The sequence below is a fragment of the Apodemus sylvaticus genome, chromosome 2, assembly GCF_947179515.1.
Source record: "Apodemus sylvaticus chromosome 2, mApoSyl1.1, whole genome shotgun sequence".
Classification (NCBI taxonomy): Eukaryota; Metazoa; Chordata; class Mammalia; order Rodentia; family Muridae; genus Apodemus; species Apodemus sylvaticus.
The window spans coordinates 45,859,045-45,877,997 of NC_067473.1; the positions used below are offsets into that span (position 1 = coordinate 45,859,045).

General features: G+C 40.2%; 1 protein-coding gene across 4 annotated transcripts in view; it reads left to right on the plus strand.

The window, feature by feature from the left end:
• Cped1 (cadherin like and PC-esterase domain containing 1) overlaps positions 1 to 18,953 on the plus strand; it is a 266,183-nt gene that overhangs the window by 49,180 nt on the left and 198,050 nt on the right. For all 4 annotated transcript variants that reach the window (XM_052173296.1, XM_052173293.1, XM_052173294.1 and 1 more), the window contains one exon: positions 18,599 to 18,705. In XM_052173296.1, the coding sequence (XP_052029256.1) occupies positions 18,599 to 18,705 (107 nt within the window). The remainder of the gene's footprint in view (positions 1 to 18,598; positions 18,706 to 18,953) is intronic.

Below are 18,953 nucleotides of genomic sequence, written 5' to 3' on the forward strand. Positions count from 1 at the left end.
AAGCTTATTCAGTACATGCCCATCTTCAGGAGAAATAACATATTAAGTTCATCAGCAAAATGTTATTTTGTGTGGTGCCTGAAATATAAAATTTGTAAATGAATACGGCATGAAAATAACATGGTAAAACCCATTTTCTGTGTTTTATAGAAATAAACCTGAATACCCATTAAATAACCTTTTTTGTTTTGTTTTGTTTTGTTTTGTTTTGTAGACTAGGCTGGCCTCATACTCAAAGAACCATCTGCCTCTGTCTCTTGATTAACATTAGACACCACATCCAACTCCCATTGAATATCTATAAGGCACTCTGTCTTACAGGCATTTTGAGCTCTAACATTATCAAGATTCATGTCAACTTCAAAACATTTTATTGGAATTTTGAAGGATTTTGGCAGATAGATACACAGTCAGTGCGAAGATGTCTCTTATCTCAGAGAAATCTGTCTCTTTATGTCTGTGCATATTCTAACTGTATTGCTTAGGAAGTTAGAGCATTTTTATATTTAGAATGGTGTTCCATGTTTATGGTAGAATATTCAGCCCAGGTACTGGCAACTACAAGGAATACATTGAAAATTACCCTAAATCCCATCACTCTGCCACAGAATGATATGTGTCCAGGCAGCCATGATGGGGTAACACTCGCTCTATTTCTTTTACCTCCTGCTTGTTTAGATAATGTTGGTGATAAAATGTCTTCCCATGTAGGTATAGTTTCAATATTTTTTACTACATTTTAATGAAATGATTTTAAGCTATCCTTTATTATGCATTAATGTTTTATATATATATGTGTGTGTGTGTGTGTGTGTGTACACTCACATACACATACACACAGTTGTGTGTTAAATCACTTAATTCTCTTCATGAGGAGATGAAGTAGGCATTTATAGTCCGCAGCTGAAAATTTCAGTTCTGAAAGCACCCATACCTCCAAAATAATATATGTAGGTTGTACATGAAGATGAGGTAGCATCCAAGGTCTGTCTATCTATCTATCTATCTATCTATCTATCTATCTATCTATCTGTCTGTCTGTCTGTCTGTCTGTCTATCATTCTCTACATTTCAGTTTTTAATAAAGAGAAATAGCTCAGCTACTTAGGTCACATACTTTCTTGCAGAAGACTCAAATTTCGTTCCTAGAATCCACATCCGACAGCTTAAGAACACCTGCTACTCTAGCTCTTTGGGATATGACACTCTCTTCTGGCCACTGAGGGCTGTGCCCTCTCATGTATAATCCCACAGACAGACAGACAGACATATACCTATGCACAATTCAAAAAATAAAAATAAAATTGTAAATTCCAATACCCTACCTGTGTACCCTGCAGGTATAGAGAAAGTACATGCTTCCTTCTGTTTGGTTTTTAATTACATAGTTATACCTTATCTCTAAACCTTTCCTTTTGTTACTCTCAAATACAGCTTTTCTATAGTATTCACTTGTATTGTATTTTGTATATCTGAGTACTAATAAGGAAGTAGTGGTTCAGTGGATTCTTATTTTACTTCTTCTTACATATTGTGTTGGTTCCCTAGGTGTTTAGAGTCTTAGCTGTTACCACATTGTTTTATGTCTGATGAGATTAAAAGTGACACATATTTTCATTTTATGAAGATTATTTGCACATCAATTAAACAATATTATACACTCAGTGCCATTTTTAATGCTAAAATTTTATTTGTAAGACTTTTATGAGTAGTATTTGGTATTTGGATAGTCACAGAAAAGCAATCCTGAATGCCAAAGCAGGAAAGAGTAGACTCTGAAATTTGCAAAATACTGGGGAAAAAATATTTAAAACATGGCCATTTTTATCTTCATGGCACAGTCAACACCCAAAATTTTCACAATCACCTAAGTAAGATTGATGGGGATTCAAAGAAAAGCAGTTTTCATATATTACTTATGGATTGTTTTTGAAGATAATAATCTGACCAATCTATAAAATTTAAAATATTTATACTTTTGAAGCAAACAAATGTACTCTAGGGAAACCAATATCATAGAAGTTAAACAATCAAACAGTTGATTTATGCATGACTATTAACATTAAGTGTTAATAAAATAGAAAAGTAGTTTTAAATAAAGACAACTCATAAAAATAGATTGCTGCAGAATTTTTTCTAATAAATGCTTAGAGGGGAGAAGAGTGTATTAGGATCTAAGTATCTCTCTAAAGGTAGAAAGCTAATGAGATCACGTGATACTATGAGCCAGCAAAATTCTGCTAAAATATGCTCCTCAGATGTGTAGGAACAGTCCACTTGAACAGTACTTGGCATAGTTTTATGTTGGGCTGAATATTCTTCATCTCAAAGATGACAGAATTATTAGCCTCAGGAGACACTTCTGATATACTCTTGGCTTCTGGGAGCATCGCCAGTTTCAGAAGAAAAAAATGTGAAGTGTGTGAAACTTGTCCTAAGTGATAGCCTTGCCCACCGGTCCCCCACCTCCCTCCTTGTTTAACATATCCAGTTTTGGGCACTAAGAGTCTTGGGAGAATGCCCAGGTTGTACCTATCACGTGGGATGCACTGTTACTGACTCTTGGAAACGTATTTCTCTCCATCATGCTTCAGCACCTGAGATGCTTGAGCATGCAAATTCATTGTCATACTTGAGAGACAAGGTTGCTGCTCCTAGTTTAAGGATACATTTTAGCTGAGGTCCCTGGTCTCTCTTAAATTGAATCCCGCCCCCCCCCCCCACACACACACACTGAATGGCTCTTGTCTTCTTCTGACTATGGGACAAAGGTCTTCTGAAGGTATGAGAGGGAAGGGGGAAGAGTCACAAGTGCATGCTGTATATTTCATGATGCATTTCTGTCTCTCTTCAGAGGCCTCAATGATAGGCTGAGAGGACGTTCCTATCTTGTTTACTTAATGTTCCTCACTTAGATATAAATTTTCCATCTGTCTGTATCTACTTGTATATGCAAAAAAAGAAAAAAAAAGAAAAAAGAAACCTTATCAAATCCAAAGACAGGAGTCTAGCCACACCAAATAGGAACTCATTTAATCCTAACATTTCCCAGATGCTGCATTTTATTGTTCAGACTTATGCCTCTGCTCACCTTTTTGAAATGACCTTGAGCACCTAGAAAACTGGAATACCCAAAACATAATCCACACATCAAATGAGATACAAAAAGAAAGCAGGAGTGGTCCCTGGTTCTGGAAAGACTCAGTGAAACAGTATTTGGCAAAACCAGAACGGGGAACTGGGAAGGGGTGGGAGGGAGGACAGGGGAAGAGAAGGGGGCTTACGGGACTTTCGGGGAGTGGGGGGGGGCTAGAAAAGGGGAAATCATTTGAAATGTAAATAAATTATATCAAATAAAAAAAAAAGACAAAAAAAAAAAAAAAAAAAAAAAAAAAGAAATGACCTTGAGCAAGCTTACTAGGTTATTTATTACTTGATTTGGGAATAGAAGACAGAACTTTCCCTCATGAACCTCACAGGAATGTTATGATTAGTTAAGTCCAACTTCCAAAGATTGTTAGAAATAAATGTGTCTGGCTAGGAGATGCTGGCTTCCCCATAATTCTTACAGCACTTGATAATAAGCCATTGAGGCACACTTGGGCTTTCTGTCACATTTGGAATTATATTTTCTCAAGCCTTGATTCTCACCTGTACTGAATCAATATAGAATTATTCCTGGAAGGAATTAGGAATCAATGACTGCTCCCTCCCTCTCAGAATACTCAGAGTCCCCAGTGAATTATTGCACCACGTTGAAGCAGATATGATTAGGTTTTATTTATTGCCTTTAAAAGAAGCCATGCAAAATAACTTTAAATAGAGCAGGGAAGAATAATATTTTGTTAAGTGAAATGTCACAATGCTAATTATACACTAAAACCCATTTTGCTGTTCTGTGGAATTTAATATAAGGGGTGTCTGTCAAGAAAAAAAAGCATGCCAAGTACTGAAGTACTAAAACTCAACATGCTAAGTACTGAAGTACTAAAACTCAACATGCCAAGTACTAAAGTACTAAAACTCAACATGCTAAGTACTGAAGTACTAAAACTCAACATGCCAAATATTGAAATACTAAAACTCAACATGCCAAGTACTATAATGCTAAAACTCAATATGCTAAGTACTGAAGTACTAAAACTCAACATGCCAAGTACTGAAATACTAAAACTCAACATGCCAAGTACTGAAATACTAAAACTCAACATACCAAGTACTGAAGTACTAAAACTCAATTTAAAATCTCAGCCTCCTATCAAAGGATGAAAAAGACAACTCTAGTCAGGCATGTGCACCTCCTATAACTTGCACTAGACACTCCGGGCTCTGTTTAACACACAGTTATCCAATAAGAAATCCTTGAGGGTCTCTGTGATTGCTGTGGGTATTAAAGGGAAGAGAGTATTAAAGACAAATAAGACCTTTCAAAGAATTACTGGGCAGAAGCAAGCATCAGTGTCTGTCACATCTGCATGTAGACACAAACCATTTGGGAATGTTGTGATTGACAGATTCTTTCTAATTTCAGTTCCAAGATTTTGTATTCTCACCAAGCTTTCAGGCAGTGGCAATGTGGGAATGTCAGCAGTATATACCCTGGCTATTCATGGTTAGCTATAACATCATTTGCAGTGGCCTCCAGGGTAGAAACAAAATATTTCAAGTGATCAGAAAACAAAATGCATGGATTATGAATGTTGAGATCCAGGAGAATGCTGTAAGTTAAATACACTTATGCACCACGGCACCTCCCAACACTCAGGAAGCTATGGCCAAGCACCATAAATTCAGGGCCCCTCCCTAGCACAATTTGAGTCAAGGCCAGCCTGAGCTACATAGTGAGTTCAAGGTCATTCTGGTTAGACTACCATCAAAAGGTCGCATAGTGAGACTATCCTCCAGAAACGTTAAAAAGATATGATCTTTTTAAAGATTAATTTACCTGATGTATATGAGTGCTCTATTGGCATGTACGTCTGCATACAAGACAAGAGCATCAGATCCTTTCATAGATGGGCATGAGCCACCATGTGGATGGTGGGAACTGAACTGTGGAAGAACAGCCAGGATTTGTAACTGCTGAGCCGTCTTCTCTCCAGTCTCCAAGAAATGATTTCTTGAGCGAATATTGGAGGCAAGAAAATCCAGCTGTATGAATTGCATGCTTGAGGTTTGGGAGTGTACAAATGCTTTAGGGGCCGATCCGTGGGTGTGGCCGACAAGACCCTGTGTGGAAATGTAGGGGCTGAGTCTAGAGAAAGATTAGTAGACAGTGCTGGGGCAGATGTGCAGGACCTTGGCTGTTCTGCCGAACAGTGTTTTGTTCTGGTGGTGATAAGATCTGCCTGCTGGGCAAGCATCTCTGGCAGCAGCAGGGAAGCGCTATCTGGGAGAGATAAATGATTAGCTGTGGCAAGGCCAGTTGGGAGACTTTGCAGAGATGGCAAGGTCTCAGATTCAAACTTTGGGGTAGGATTTATAAGAAAATAATTAAGAAATTTCTTCCAGAATTGATGCAATTTGATGTGCAGCTTGGACTTCGTGTGGGTCCTGGACAACTGGAGTGGGGGCTAGGCCCAAAGCTGTAGCCTGTATGTGGGACATGTTCTTCTAGCTGGACTGCCCTGTCTGGCCTCAGTGGGAGAGGAAGCGCCTAGCCTGAAAAGACTTGAAGTGCTAGGGTGGGGTGGTACCCAGGGGGGTTGCCACCCATTCAGAGGAGAAGGGGAGGGGAATGGGGAAGGATTGTGGGGAGGGGTGACTGGAAGGGGGGAAGTGAGTGAGATATAAAGTGAGTAAGTAAAAAAGTTAAATTAAATTAAAATGTTTTTCAAAAAGAATTGATGCAATTTAAGGTACCAGGAGGTGGGAACAAATGGAAGGATGATCTGAAGATGACCCATGCTTCTGGGTGTGAGGGAGGGAGCACTACGTATCAGATGACGGAGCACTATGTATCGGATGACAAACACGATGAGCGAGGGAAGGAGGGAGGAGGGGGATGTGTGTTTGTTCTTTCCTTTTCCTTCTTTTTGATAGAACTCCATGGGTATAGAGTTGTACTTGTTCAGCACAGCGCATGTCCCAGACTGTAAGCGAAAGTATCTTCTGAAGCACGAGGAGCTTCAAATGGGAAGTTTAAAACTCATTAGTGGAGACGCAATATCTAATGCAACGAACAGAGAGAAAGAAATCAACACAGGAGAAAAACGGTATTGCGTGTACGGAAAGGAAGTGAACACGTTAAGAACGGGCCCTTAATTCCTGAAGACCCATTTGCAGTCTTCTTGTCGCTTAAAGACTACTGCCATTTTGTATGTGCTGTGCACGATACTCGCTGACAGCTTTTGGGACAACCCAGTCTCAGTGCCCAGTTCTATGGAAACATATTAATATTACTGGGGGAGCAGGGGTTCTCTGTTTAGGTTCTCATTCCTGCTAAGAAAATAACCTAGAAATGGACTCAGAAGGAAGCTCAAGAACAATATTATTAGAGTTTTCAGGGGAAAAGTGTTTCAGGCAGACAAGCTGTAAATCTTGAGAGCTGCCCAGAGAAGGAAGACCAAGGCTAAAAAGAGGGAGAAAGCCCTGCTGTTCATAAGTAGCCACAGGGTACTTATGGAGTAAGCGTTGGGAGTAGGCGTTGGGAGTGCATTCAGAGACTCAGTGAGTAGCCCAGGGCAGAGGAGAAAGCATGCCCAGACTTTACTTAGTGTCCAGATGACAGAAGAGATGACAAAAGCAGCTGCTACTGCCACTACTACTACTATACAACAACAACAACAACAACAACAACAACAACAACAACACTAATAATAATGTTAGGACTCGGGAAGGCAGGCAGCCTGCATGGCGGAGGCTTCATAGTGCTGCCTGACTTTGCTGGTCAGTGTTTTAACAACTGGACCCAGGCCACAGTCATCGGGAAAAGGGAAGTCCAACTGAAAAATGTCAGCTTGGACATTTTCCGTGAGTACTCATTGATAGGTCAAGGATCACACTGTGGCCCATGCCTCCTCTGTGCGGGTAGCCCAGGTTGTATTCAAAGGCAAGGTGAGCACGTCCCGAGGAATGAGGCTGAAGGCAGCGTTCCTCTGGGATCTCTGCTTCAATTCCTGCCTGCAGGTCCCTGGCTGGATTTCCCTCAGTGATGGAGTGTTAAGGCATAAGCGGAAACAAACCCTTTCCTTCCCAAGGGGGCTGTGGTCCTGGTGTGTCACAGCAGTAGAAATCAAACAGCAAGCAGTTCCAAGGGGAAGGCACAGCAGAGAATGGCACATGCATTATCTCATTAGCGAATAATTATCTTATCTTCTTAGCATGGCTTTAGTCTCCCAGAGGCAGTCTCCTGGTCAACTGATTGATTGACAGGGCAAGCCAGATTAACTCTTAGGGGAGGAGAGACTAATAATTAATATTTTAATTGTTGGAGCAGGATGTTATGTCTCCACCCAGGGCAGGAGGTATAGTCCATTCTTTCTGTTTTGTTTTGCTTGGTTTTGCTTTGATTTTGAGACAGGGTATAGCCTGAAATGCACTGTCAAGCAGGCTTCCCCGCAACTCATAGAAATTTGTCTGCTCTGAATTATGAGTGTTGGACTAAAGGCAATTCTGTTCTTTTAACCAGAAAGAGGTAGCTTTCCCATAATGGAAAATTCACATGGGAGATTTGTCCACAGAGCCCTGACATACACCCTCCACATCCTCTGAGACAACTGCAGTATAGATAAGACTCTAAAATCATTTAGGGGATGAACTGAAATTGGAGAATAAATATAATCCATTTCTACCACGAAATCTAGAGATCTAGTATCAAAGTTGTTCAGAAAAAAATAGAGATCAGTAAACCACAGCCTCTTGCACACAAGGGTTTGAGATAGTGGTTCTCCTTTAGGGGAAGAGAAATAGAGACCCTGAACTCCTTTCTTGCCATCCCTGGCCTCTGGCCTGGTCACTTTCAAAGATTCCAAGCTTCTGGCCAAGAAGAATAGGTCTGCTGCTTTCGAGGTCCCTCTCCTGAACGACCTTGTCCTGTGTCTGTCTCTCCTCCTCCTTGTTAGTATATGTGGGTTTCTGCCTGACTGAAAGCACTGAACAGTTTTCATCTTATTTCCTCTAGAGATTTTTGTTACTTGAACTTTTTAAACATTTAAAAACTTTTAATTTTTAAAATTTCTTTTTTTTCAATATAACTTTTTAGTTTTTTTTTTTAATTCGCTTCATCCTCGTCTCTCCTGCCCAGTCCCTCCTCCCATATTTGCTCTCCTTCCAATCCCACCCTTACAAACCTTCCCCTCGCTAACGTGCTCTATGACCCCTTTATTTCTGGGCTTTAGTCTAATGCGCCTTTTCTGTTCCAAGCTCCCACCCAGCGCACCGCATTGCATTTTTCATTTCCACTGTCCCTTCCTCATTACGTCTAGTCACCACATGTCCCCAAGATTTTCTTGGCTCTGAGTCTGTCTCAGCATTTCCTCCTTTTATTCCCCCTTATCTCAACTGTTTTGAGACCAGGTAAGCTCTTTTCCTTGGAAGCAAATATAGCAGCAATGGACATTGCTGTTATTTTTCTCGGTATTAGATGGTCTATAGAGATGGGCATAACCAGAGTGAATGCGCCCGCCTCCTGCTCCCAGGCGCATGCCCAATCAGCATGGTTCACTGAGACAGCCGGGTTCTCCCACTGTGAAATCTTCCTCTATTCCCTCTTGGCACACTGAACTATTGGGAATATATAAAGTTTTTATTAAGGGTGTGGTGGTTTGAATGAGATGTTTCCCATAAATCTTGGACATTTGAATACTTGGTCCAAAGTTGGCGGGTGTTTGGGGAAGATTAGACCATTTGGCTCTGCTGGAGGAAATATGTCACTGGAGTAGGCTTTGAGGCTTCCAAAGACGTGCCATTTTGTGTAAGCTCTCTCCACTTTTCCCTTTGAGGTCTCAGCTGCTGCACTGGCTGCGATGTTCTGCCTGCTGCCATGCTGCTAGGGTGTTAGGTCGCTGTTAGGGTGACGGGCTCCTATCCTTCTGAAAGTCAAAATAAACCTTTCCTTCTACAGGTTGCTTTGGGCTTGGTGTTTTTATCACAGCAATAAAAAAAGTAACTAAGAGAACTAATGCAGAGTGATGCTCTGCTTCTTTGAGGTTGTGATGATGGCTAACTGACTTACTTGGAATTCGTCTACATGGGGATTCGTCCCTCTCTCCCCACTTATTTATGGGGACTGGGGACTTATAATCTAATAGTATTTTACTTGTTTTGTTGCCATGTACACCAGTGGCTCCAGCACTACTTTTATTGTTTTATCATTTAATGTTTGATTTTAGGCTTGTAAAGAACTTCCTGGGACTAATCATCTCATTTTGTTCAAGTCCTTCACTAGCCGTTGAATGATCCACTTCCCCATGCACTTACTCCTTTTTAAGCAGAGTACTCTGGGACAGATGTTTATTCCATTTTTTAAAAAAGATTTATTTAACTTATTATATATAAGTACACTGTAGCTGTCTTGAAACACACCAGAAGAGGGCATTAGATGTGCCCCCAACTTAACCCCAATATGGATGGTTGTGAGCCACCATGTGGTTGCTGGGATTTGAACTCAGAACCTCTGTAAGAGCAGTCAGTGCTCTTAACCACTGAGCCATCTCTCCCGCCCATATATTCCATTTTTAAAAAAGAATTCAGATTGTTGCTGTGTTAGCTTCTGCTAAGGTATTCTAATCTGGCAAACATCCTCAATATCTAGAATTTTGGTAAAGAAAAGGTTTCTTTCAGGCAGAACATAGTCTGAGAGACACATTCAGACTTACCCCCAATTATAGCTCAGAGGGAAGTTAATAAATGGCACTGCATATTAAAATGTCATGGAGGGAACAGTGTCATGCCTCCTGAAGCAACCGCTTCCTAAGGTGTTTATTTCTTGGGGGTAAACTCATATGCGTTGTGAAGCAAATTTCTACATAGTAGGAGTATTTTATTTTGCAGGATATATCTGAACCATTGCTTTCCTGAACTTATATTTATAAGTTCATAAGGTAAGAAGAGTTCCAGAAGCTTGCAGAAACAGTCTCCATGATCCTCCTCACAGGCTCCCATGGGGTGAATATCTGAGAAAGGTTCAGAGAAGCAGGGAGGAAATGCTTTGGAAATTCTGTCATGAGGCACAGAGATTCAATCATCAGCTTGGAAGGAATGTGGAGCCAGTTCAAACACCTATGGCCAGACTCCGGCGTGAAGAACTGGAATGAATTAGAGTTGGTGATCATATTGTCTAATTTGTTAATGAAAACAGATCCCTTTTGAAATGCTGGCCTTAAAGTTAATGCTAAATTCTGAATCACTAACCCAGAAACACCTACCAGAATCTACAAAGTCTGTGTTAGAGATAAGATGAATAGCCCTTCTCTGGAAGAACAGCACTGAAGAAAGTTAATTATGGGAGACATTTTACTGATCTGTAGATCAATCAGGTCTCGTGTGTACAACAAAAATTAGTTTATTCATCTTGAGAGACTGGAGAGAAGATAATCAATATTGAGATGGAATCAAGTATAGATCCTAATTTATCAACAAGTTTTAAATGGGCCTAAAATTGTAATGTTATCATCAGGATAGTATCAGAAAAAGTAATGATTTTCTTATTTAGTAAGAATGTTACAATTTAGTTGTAAGAGAAGACGAATGCAGAGAGAACAGTGAATTAGCCTTATATTTTATGAAGAGATATTGTAAATATATGAAAGATATGCATCTTGGGCTGGGCTTGTATAGCACAGTGGTGGAGCACTTGTTGTCTACATGTGCAGGATACCCACTTTGGTCCCTAGCTCAGAATAAAATAAAATAAAAGGCAAGGGAAAGAGGAGCCCAAGGAGAGCACAGAAGAAAATAAAATCAAACAAATAGCCAATGAGAATACACAAAGCTTAAGTACGTATTTTAGTACTTCACCTTATAAGAAAACAAATCTTACCAGGTATTCTAGCTGTGTTCTTAGGGAATATTGTCACCTAATACTGAGAATGAGTAAATGAGGTTTGGCTCTGGTAGTTAGACACTGCTTTCTAAACCATAGATTTTAATTCTCTTCCAAGTGTTCACAGAAGAGTTTCCTGTATGTAAGCATTTGGAAGTTGGTTAACTCTGTTTTTCCTTTGTTTTGCTCCTCTTCTAAAATCCATCGCAGCTATGAACCGAAATATTTAGTTAATACCTTTTTCATTCATTCCCTCCCTTCCTCTTGTCCTCCCCCCTCTCCCTTCTTCCCTCCCTGTCTCCTTCCTTCCCTGCCTGCCTGTCTGCCTTTTCTTCCTTCGTTTGTATTGTGTATGTAGGCTGTGTACATGCAAGCATTTGGAGACCAGAGCTCAATATGAGGTATCTTCCTCTAGACTGTGAGATAGGGTCTCTTACTGACCCTAGAACTCACCAAATTGGCTGCCTAATAAGCCCCAGGGGGCTACTGGTATCTCCTTCTTCAGCCCTTGGGATTATAGGTTGTGCTACTTTGCCTGGATTTAATGTGGACATCGGGGTTCCAAACTTAGTGCTTATACAACCAGCTCTCCACTTTCTCAGCCACCTCTCTCTCCCTGGGCCTCTATTTCCCTTGCCTTTTACTTTACTTATCTTATATTATTTTATTTTTGTTTAGTTTAGTTTTTAGTTTAGTTTTCCCATGCTTGAGATTGAACCCAGGGAGTTCCTTAGCTTTGGACTGAGTTGTAATTTTTTTTTTCTGTTGCTCCCATTCACTAACTTGCTCATTTATATACATTTAACAAATATGTCGGCACATTCCCTTTATATTTCAGCCAGTCGATAGGCACGGAGATTAGAAAACTGAATCAATAGCTGTAGTCTCTGCCCTTGAGCTCAAATTCAAATCATAGTCAAAAAACATGGGAGGGATGATGTGTCCCTATAAACCCAGAACTTAGGAGGCTGAGGCAAAATATTGGAGGTCAAAACCCACCCAGGCCACATACTAAATCAATCCAAACCAAACCAAGGCCAACCCAACAACCAATAAATAATAACAAATTGGGAAAAACAATAATAAACAACTACATAATGTTACAGGAGCTAGTAAATGTTGTGATGAAAATAGAGAAGGAAGAGATGTAATATTATTTGTTTGGTTGTTTGGGGTTTTTCTGGGGTGGGGTGGGGAGGATTGTTTCCAGTGTGTAGAGTTCTCCTTCCTTGAGAATAAAGAACTTCTGTGCAAATGGTACTAGCATGAACAGCACTATCTCACAGTGCTCTGTGCTCTGGATTATATTACTGATCCAGCATATTTTATCAGTGAGGGAAGTTATTTGTGAACCAGGAAACAATTCTTTGCTTTTCATGGCAGCCTGCCCGAGGAAGACGGAAATGTTCTGAAGACAGCCTCCCTCCTTACAGTAGACTCTTGATTTTTTTTTTTTAATAAGAAAAAAAATCATGTTGATAATTGACATGTCAACTGCTTTCCGAGAAGGCTTTGAGGAGGAAGTGAAGTACACACAGTGTGTATGTAAGTGTGAATTAATAAGTGTGGGTCTTCATAACTTCTCGAATTGTATGTGACAGCGTCATCTCTCACAGCAAACCCTGTGGTGGAGGGCTACCGATCGTTTGTTCAGCGGCGTGCTAGCTGGGAGGAGCTCGCTGCAGAGTGCGCATGGTTTTGTAATTTTAGCTGGAGAATGGGACCTGCACATCCTGTTTTGGTTTGGTTTGGTTTTTGTCTAGAACTTTACCCTATGACCTCTCTTGGCTAGTCTAATTCACAGGGCTCTGGTTTCATTTTGATAGGGAAAGCAACAATACTTGTCACCTAAAACAATAGTTTAAGGGACTTTTAGAAATTTAATTTTGAAAATAGGTGGAAGCCAAGTTAGTATTTGTAGCTTCTGAGTGCATGTGTGACTGAGGACTAGTTCCTTTCACACGGAAAGACTGGACGGAGTTCAGTTGCCAGCAACATTGTCAGTAATGGGGCTAGTGCTGTGTGAGGGTTGGGTGCCTGAATATACCCACTACAGCCAGTCATTCTTTCCTCAAGTTCCCAGAGGAGAATAGACTTCCTAAAAAGTAACTTAAAAAAAAAAAAAGATCAATCCTATATAAGGTGTGTATGTCTGTTTGTGTCTGCGTGTCTGTGTGTCTGTCTGCCTACCTGCCTGTCTGTCTGTCTTTACTTCTAAAGTATGTTTCTAGGCCACAGCTGTCACAAGTACTACATAAATGAATGTTGGTACGTGGTATCAACAGTTACAGTTCTCTGTCGCTTACTTGTGATTTAAGAGGTTAATGGTGACAAGAACATGGCTGTTAGTACTAGGAACCCAGCACTCAAGTCTATTAACTTCATGGAAGCTGTTGGGCAAACTACCTAGTGCTTCTGTGCTTCTCAGAACAACCATATCCAGTAGATTCCATCTCTACAGTAAAAAATTAATTGAAATAAATATTTGGAACACATTGAGGAACATTATGAGTACTCAAAAATTCCTACCTGTTGGGGCTAGAGAGGTGGCTCAGCAGTTAAGAAGCTTGCTAAGGCTCAGTGCAAGAGTAAAGGGGAATTCCAGAACAGGGGGAGGGAAGAGGGCTTATGGGACTTGTGAGGAGTGGGGACCCAGAAAAGGGGAAATCATTTCAAATGTAAATAAAAAATATATCAATAAAAAAAAAAGAGAAGCTTGCTACTCTGGAAGAGAAGTAGAGTTTGGTCCACAGAACCCATGTTGGGCAGCGTAGAACTGTAACTTTAGCTCCCAGGGATCCCATGCCCTCTTCTGGCTTTTGAGGTGTGCATATGTGTATGCGTGTATGTGTGTGTGTATGTATACATTACAATACACAAACAAATAATAATACCAGTAATGATAATAAAATAAATCTTAGAAGAATTTTTAGATGTTTCACTCCTTATTCATTACTACTTATCTTAGGTACTTTTCTATTGCTGTGATATAACACCATGACCAAGAGAACTTATGAAAGAAAGCGTTTTCACCTGGGCTTACTGTTTCAGAAGGTTCGAGTCTATGATGGCAGAGTAAAAGCATGCTGTCAGGAACAACTGAGAACTCACATCTTGAGACACAGCCAAGAGACAGAGAGAGCACACTGGGAATAGCACAAGTCTTTTGGAACCTCAAAGCTGCTCACAGTGAAACACCTTCATCAACAAGGCCACACCCCTTATTCCTTCCCAAACCATTCCACCAACTGGGAACTATATTTAAACAAACAGCCCTGTGGGAACCATTATCACTGAAACCACCCTATGTATAGTCATGGAGTTGGACCCTAAATTACAATTCCGTATTCTATACCATATAGAATCGACCTTTTCTTTATGCTTGCAACTCAAGGAATCATCAGACTTACCAAGAACTCAATCTTGCCTGCTTTTTATTTTAGCACCAACCTGCATTTTACTTCTCAGCTCTCCTAGCTCTACATGTGGAAGAAACATACCAAAGAAGACAACTGAAAGGCTATCATGTTTGTCCATTCACTAAAGAAAGTCTACACTAGGCCAGCTAACACTGAGACAACAACTCCAGGAAGTCATACGTTCCGAGTCAAAAGTGAGGCTGTGAGGAGCAGTGTGTCAGCCTAAAGAGGAGTGACTTGTGGGAGGACTCAGCCCCCTGCCCCAAGAAAAGAAGCCATAAATCGCTCTTAGTGTGTCTAGGCTCTAAGAGGAAGGAAGACCATGAATTGTCATACTTCAGTCTTTTAACAATTTTAACCCTGCTAATAAAATGTAGCCGGAGTTAGACTAAGCTTTCTCATCCCGTGGCCAACTTGAGAAATCTAGACATCAAAGTGATTTTCAGATAACTCTCTACTAACTGACCAAGCAGTCAATATCCCTAAGTCCTTTCAACAAAACCAACTTAGCTAATGAACATATCTTATTCAGTACAAGCTGAAACAGAAATATCACTTTGTCAAATGACAAGATGAATAGAATGTGGACATACCAGTATTTTACAGCAGGTCTGAAACTGAGGCTTCTAGGTACAGAGGAAGCAAACTTAAGAGTAGAGAAGTAGAGAACTCCTGGAGACCTACCTGAAATCTTTAATGTCTTGCAAGATCTAGTCCAAGGGAAACTAGAATTTCCATAAAGGGCTGAAATCTGTTTTTTTCAAGCATGATTTTGCTGACATTTGTATATGGCAAATACCTCCCCACTATCCTGGCCATCCATAATCTACTCCAGGACTGCACTTGCCCCTCTGTCTCTTGCTTGTGAGCTCTGCTGTGGATTCTGGGCATGTGTCTGCTAGTAGCTTATATTGCCTTCTAGTGAATGATGGTCTCCGAGGTCCCCAAATATTGCACTAGTATAAAATTTCACTAAGGTAAAAGTGTGTAATTGAAATGCTCCAAGGATAACTTGGAGATGCGATGTACTTTGTGAATATTCTTTGCTTTGCAGTCACAGTTTATTTTTTTCAACATGGCGCTTGAGTGTGTTTGGCCACGTATTACGTCTCCTGAAACAAGTAGAGCTTTGCTTTGTAAAGTGGTGGAGGGTAACAGGAGTTAGTGGAGGGAGTTGACATCTGAAGCCAGAGAAATAAATGCAGATAAAGTGAAAGTATTACTAAATATTTTATCTATAGAGGTTTGGGAGGTTGGCATGGAATTCAGTGAAGGGAAGAGGAACTTTGAACAGAAACAACCAGCACTGTTTGGACCGTGGTAGCAATAATTACAGAAGAAGTATATGAAGACACCTCTTGAAATTCCTGTTATACTTTACTTCATTTAAGAGAACATTGAAGGGCTATGAGCCTATTTTTTAATTATTCAGTTTTAAGTTAAAATATTAATTGAATATTTTTTGAGCGATGAGAGGTCACCTTACGAATTCCAAGAGACTGTGTAATATTTTATATTATCCTAAATTCTTTTTAATGTTTTAGACCCCTCCAATAGATTGCTGACGGCACTCACTGCCTGCTCTTTTCCATTCCATTTTAAAAAATATATTTTGAGTAAAGCACTGCTCATCGAAAATTCTTAATGAATTGCTTTGAATTATTTAAATGTGTCTCTAAAGTTTAAACGTCTATCCCTGAAATGTGTGTCTCTTTCTACCACCTCTAGAAATTTGGTGTGTGCCTGTAAAGTCAGAAGAGGCATGCCTTGGAGGAATTCAAAATGCACTCTGCTTTTTAAGAGCCAAACAATGAAGTCTTTAATTTGAAACCTCAGTCTCTTTGCATATCCTTATCTTCTTAAAATATTTAGTTGGGGATCTTATGACAGGAGGTCGTCCCCCGCCCCCCAGGGTTTCACTATTTCCTGAGCCAGACATGGTATGAAATAAAAAACGCATTGTATTTCTCTTTGAATTCAAATCAAAAGATGTTGGCTGACAAAGCCTGCCGAATGTTCAAAATAGAGGATTAGAAGCATTGCACTGTATCTGGTTTTAGCTCCAGGAACTGCTCTGAAATTGTCTTCCAAGTGAGGATGTATATGGTAGCCTCCATCTCCCTAGCCGGAGGCTTGGCTGCTGTAGCCTGGGTGAGATTCTCCATCCCAGCTCCTCTGCTGAATTCGCCCCCTCCCGCCCCTTTGAACTGCTGTGTTGTCTTTCAGTCTCTTCATGAACAAGCCAACAGCACAGTTGTGAGATGAGAGCTTGAGTTCAGTTGTTTAGATCACTTTTTGTTTGCCAGGAAGTTTCCCGTTCTGGCAATAAGGCAGCCAACACCATAAAACACAGTCCAGGCTGCACGGGGCTTGTCAGATGAAAAAGTGCTTGGTTGGCAAAGAGTGGGATTTCACTGCTAATTATAGATTCTTCTCCCTTATTAGCTCTTTCATTTGTTCAGCCTTACTTTGGAAGTGTAATGCTTCTACATGAGAAATTCATCTGGGGAAAAAATGAGAAGAGAGAGCTTTGGACAAGCTGATTGCCTCCTAAGCTGTTTAGAAGTCATTCTGGATGGTGCAGGAGATGAATGGTGGAGTCTGGTCTCAAAAGTTTTTGAAAGAATGTTAGCCCCGTGGCTCAAAAGGGAGACAATGTGCATAGAAAATGTTTTTAAAGTTAATTTTTCAAACCAAATGTTGGGGAAATGTCTCAAGTTGGTTGGTTGAGCCCCACTCTATCTTGACTATTCTCAATGCACATGTTTGGTCATTATTTAAATCACTAACATTTGAAATACATTTATTCTGTCTGTCTGTTTGTTCATCTCCAAGAGGTGATGCATTTACTATCCAATCAGGGATTATCCATTTACCAAATATTTTTAAAGCACAAATTACATTTAAGGCATGCTCATTTGGAAAAAATAAAGAAAAGAGTAATTGGGTAGGATGAAGAAATGTCTGAGTGGTAAGAACTCTTACCATGTGTCTTAGTCAGGGTTTCTATTCCTGCACAAACATCATGGCCAAGAAGCAAGTTGGGGAGGAAAGGGTTTATTCAGCTTATACTTTTGCATTGCTGTTCATCACAAAAGGAAGTCAGGACTGAAACTCGAGCAGGTCAGGAAGCAGGAATTGATGCAGAAGCCATGGAGGGATGTTCCTTACTGGCTTGCTTCCTCTGGCTTGCCCAGCCAGCTCTCTTAGAACCCAAGATTACCAGCCCAGGGATGGTAGCACCCACAAGGGGCCCTCACCACTTGATCACTAATTGAGAAAATGCCCCACAGCCGCATCTCATGGAGGCACTTCCCCAACTGAAACTGTTTTCTCTGTGATAACTCCAGCCTGTGTCAAGTTGACACACAAAACCAGCTGGTACACCATGCAAATGAGAGCACCTGAGTTCTCTCTCATGATGTCAGCACCCACACTTAAATAGAAGGGTGGGAGGGGCCACTCATGCCTGTAAAGCAGTGTTGTGTCAGAAGAGACAGGAGGACCACTGAGGTTGTCAGGCTGTGAGAATAGCTCTAGATTCAGTGTGAGAGTCTGTGTCAAAGGGATGAGGTTGGGTGTGCAGGAAAGTGACACACACAACCACAATCCAGCACATAGGCTGTACACACATATTCCACACCCTCGAAAATACACACCCAGAGAAATCAATGGAAATAAATTCATATATGCTCATAAATGATAACCTGTGAGCCATCCAGCATTCACTCTTCCATGTTGACAAGTTATTGTGGCAGAGTGGATGACTTATTGGCAAAGATTTTGTCCTTGGTCGAAGATGAAATATTAGTTACTTCAGTTCATGTTGTGTCCTGAATTTTGAATCTCACTCCAGTATCTGTAAGGAGATCCCAGATTATTTTTTCATGAAACCTTTCAAATTTTCATTAATTTAACTTTCTTTTTTATAAGAAGTCTTACATTTTATTAAAAACACTAAGGTATTTTATACGTACTCTAATTTTGATTTTTCAACAGAATTTTATAGATATTCAATATCTAAATTTTCTCTAGATTGAAATGCTAACTATAAAACGTTAAGCTTTTGAGTCAGAGTTGAATTTTAGTTGTTCTGAGTATTGAAATTTTGCTATAAACAATGATACTTGTGTGTTAGAGTTTAAATGATCACACTCTTTACTGGAAGGAGCTAAATGTTGTTTAATGTTTTTAGGTGGTTTGAACTCCTGGGATCTGTTCATTTGCCTGCCTTCTAGGGAAGCTGATGGGAAACCCTGCATACCCAGGGAGCACATGTGTCGACTAAGCCTCCATCAAAGGGTAAATACTGTCAACGCATAAACACATTTTTTAACCCAATGGGTATTATTAAAACCGAAAGGTTTTGGTCCATGTATTGTTGTTTTTAATTTTTGAAGAATTGGAACCACTGTATCGTTGGGGAAAGTTCTAAAAGGAGTTAGTTTGCATTCTAGCACTATAACAAAATACCTGGGACAAACCAGCATATAAAGAAGGAATATTTGCCTTTGATTCAAAGTTTCAGAGTTTCAGGCCATGGTTATTTG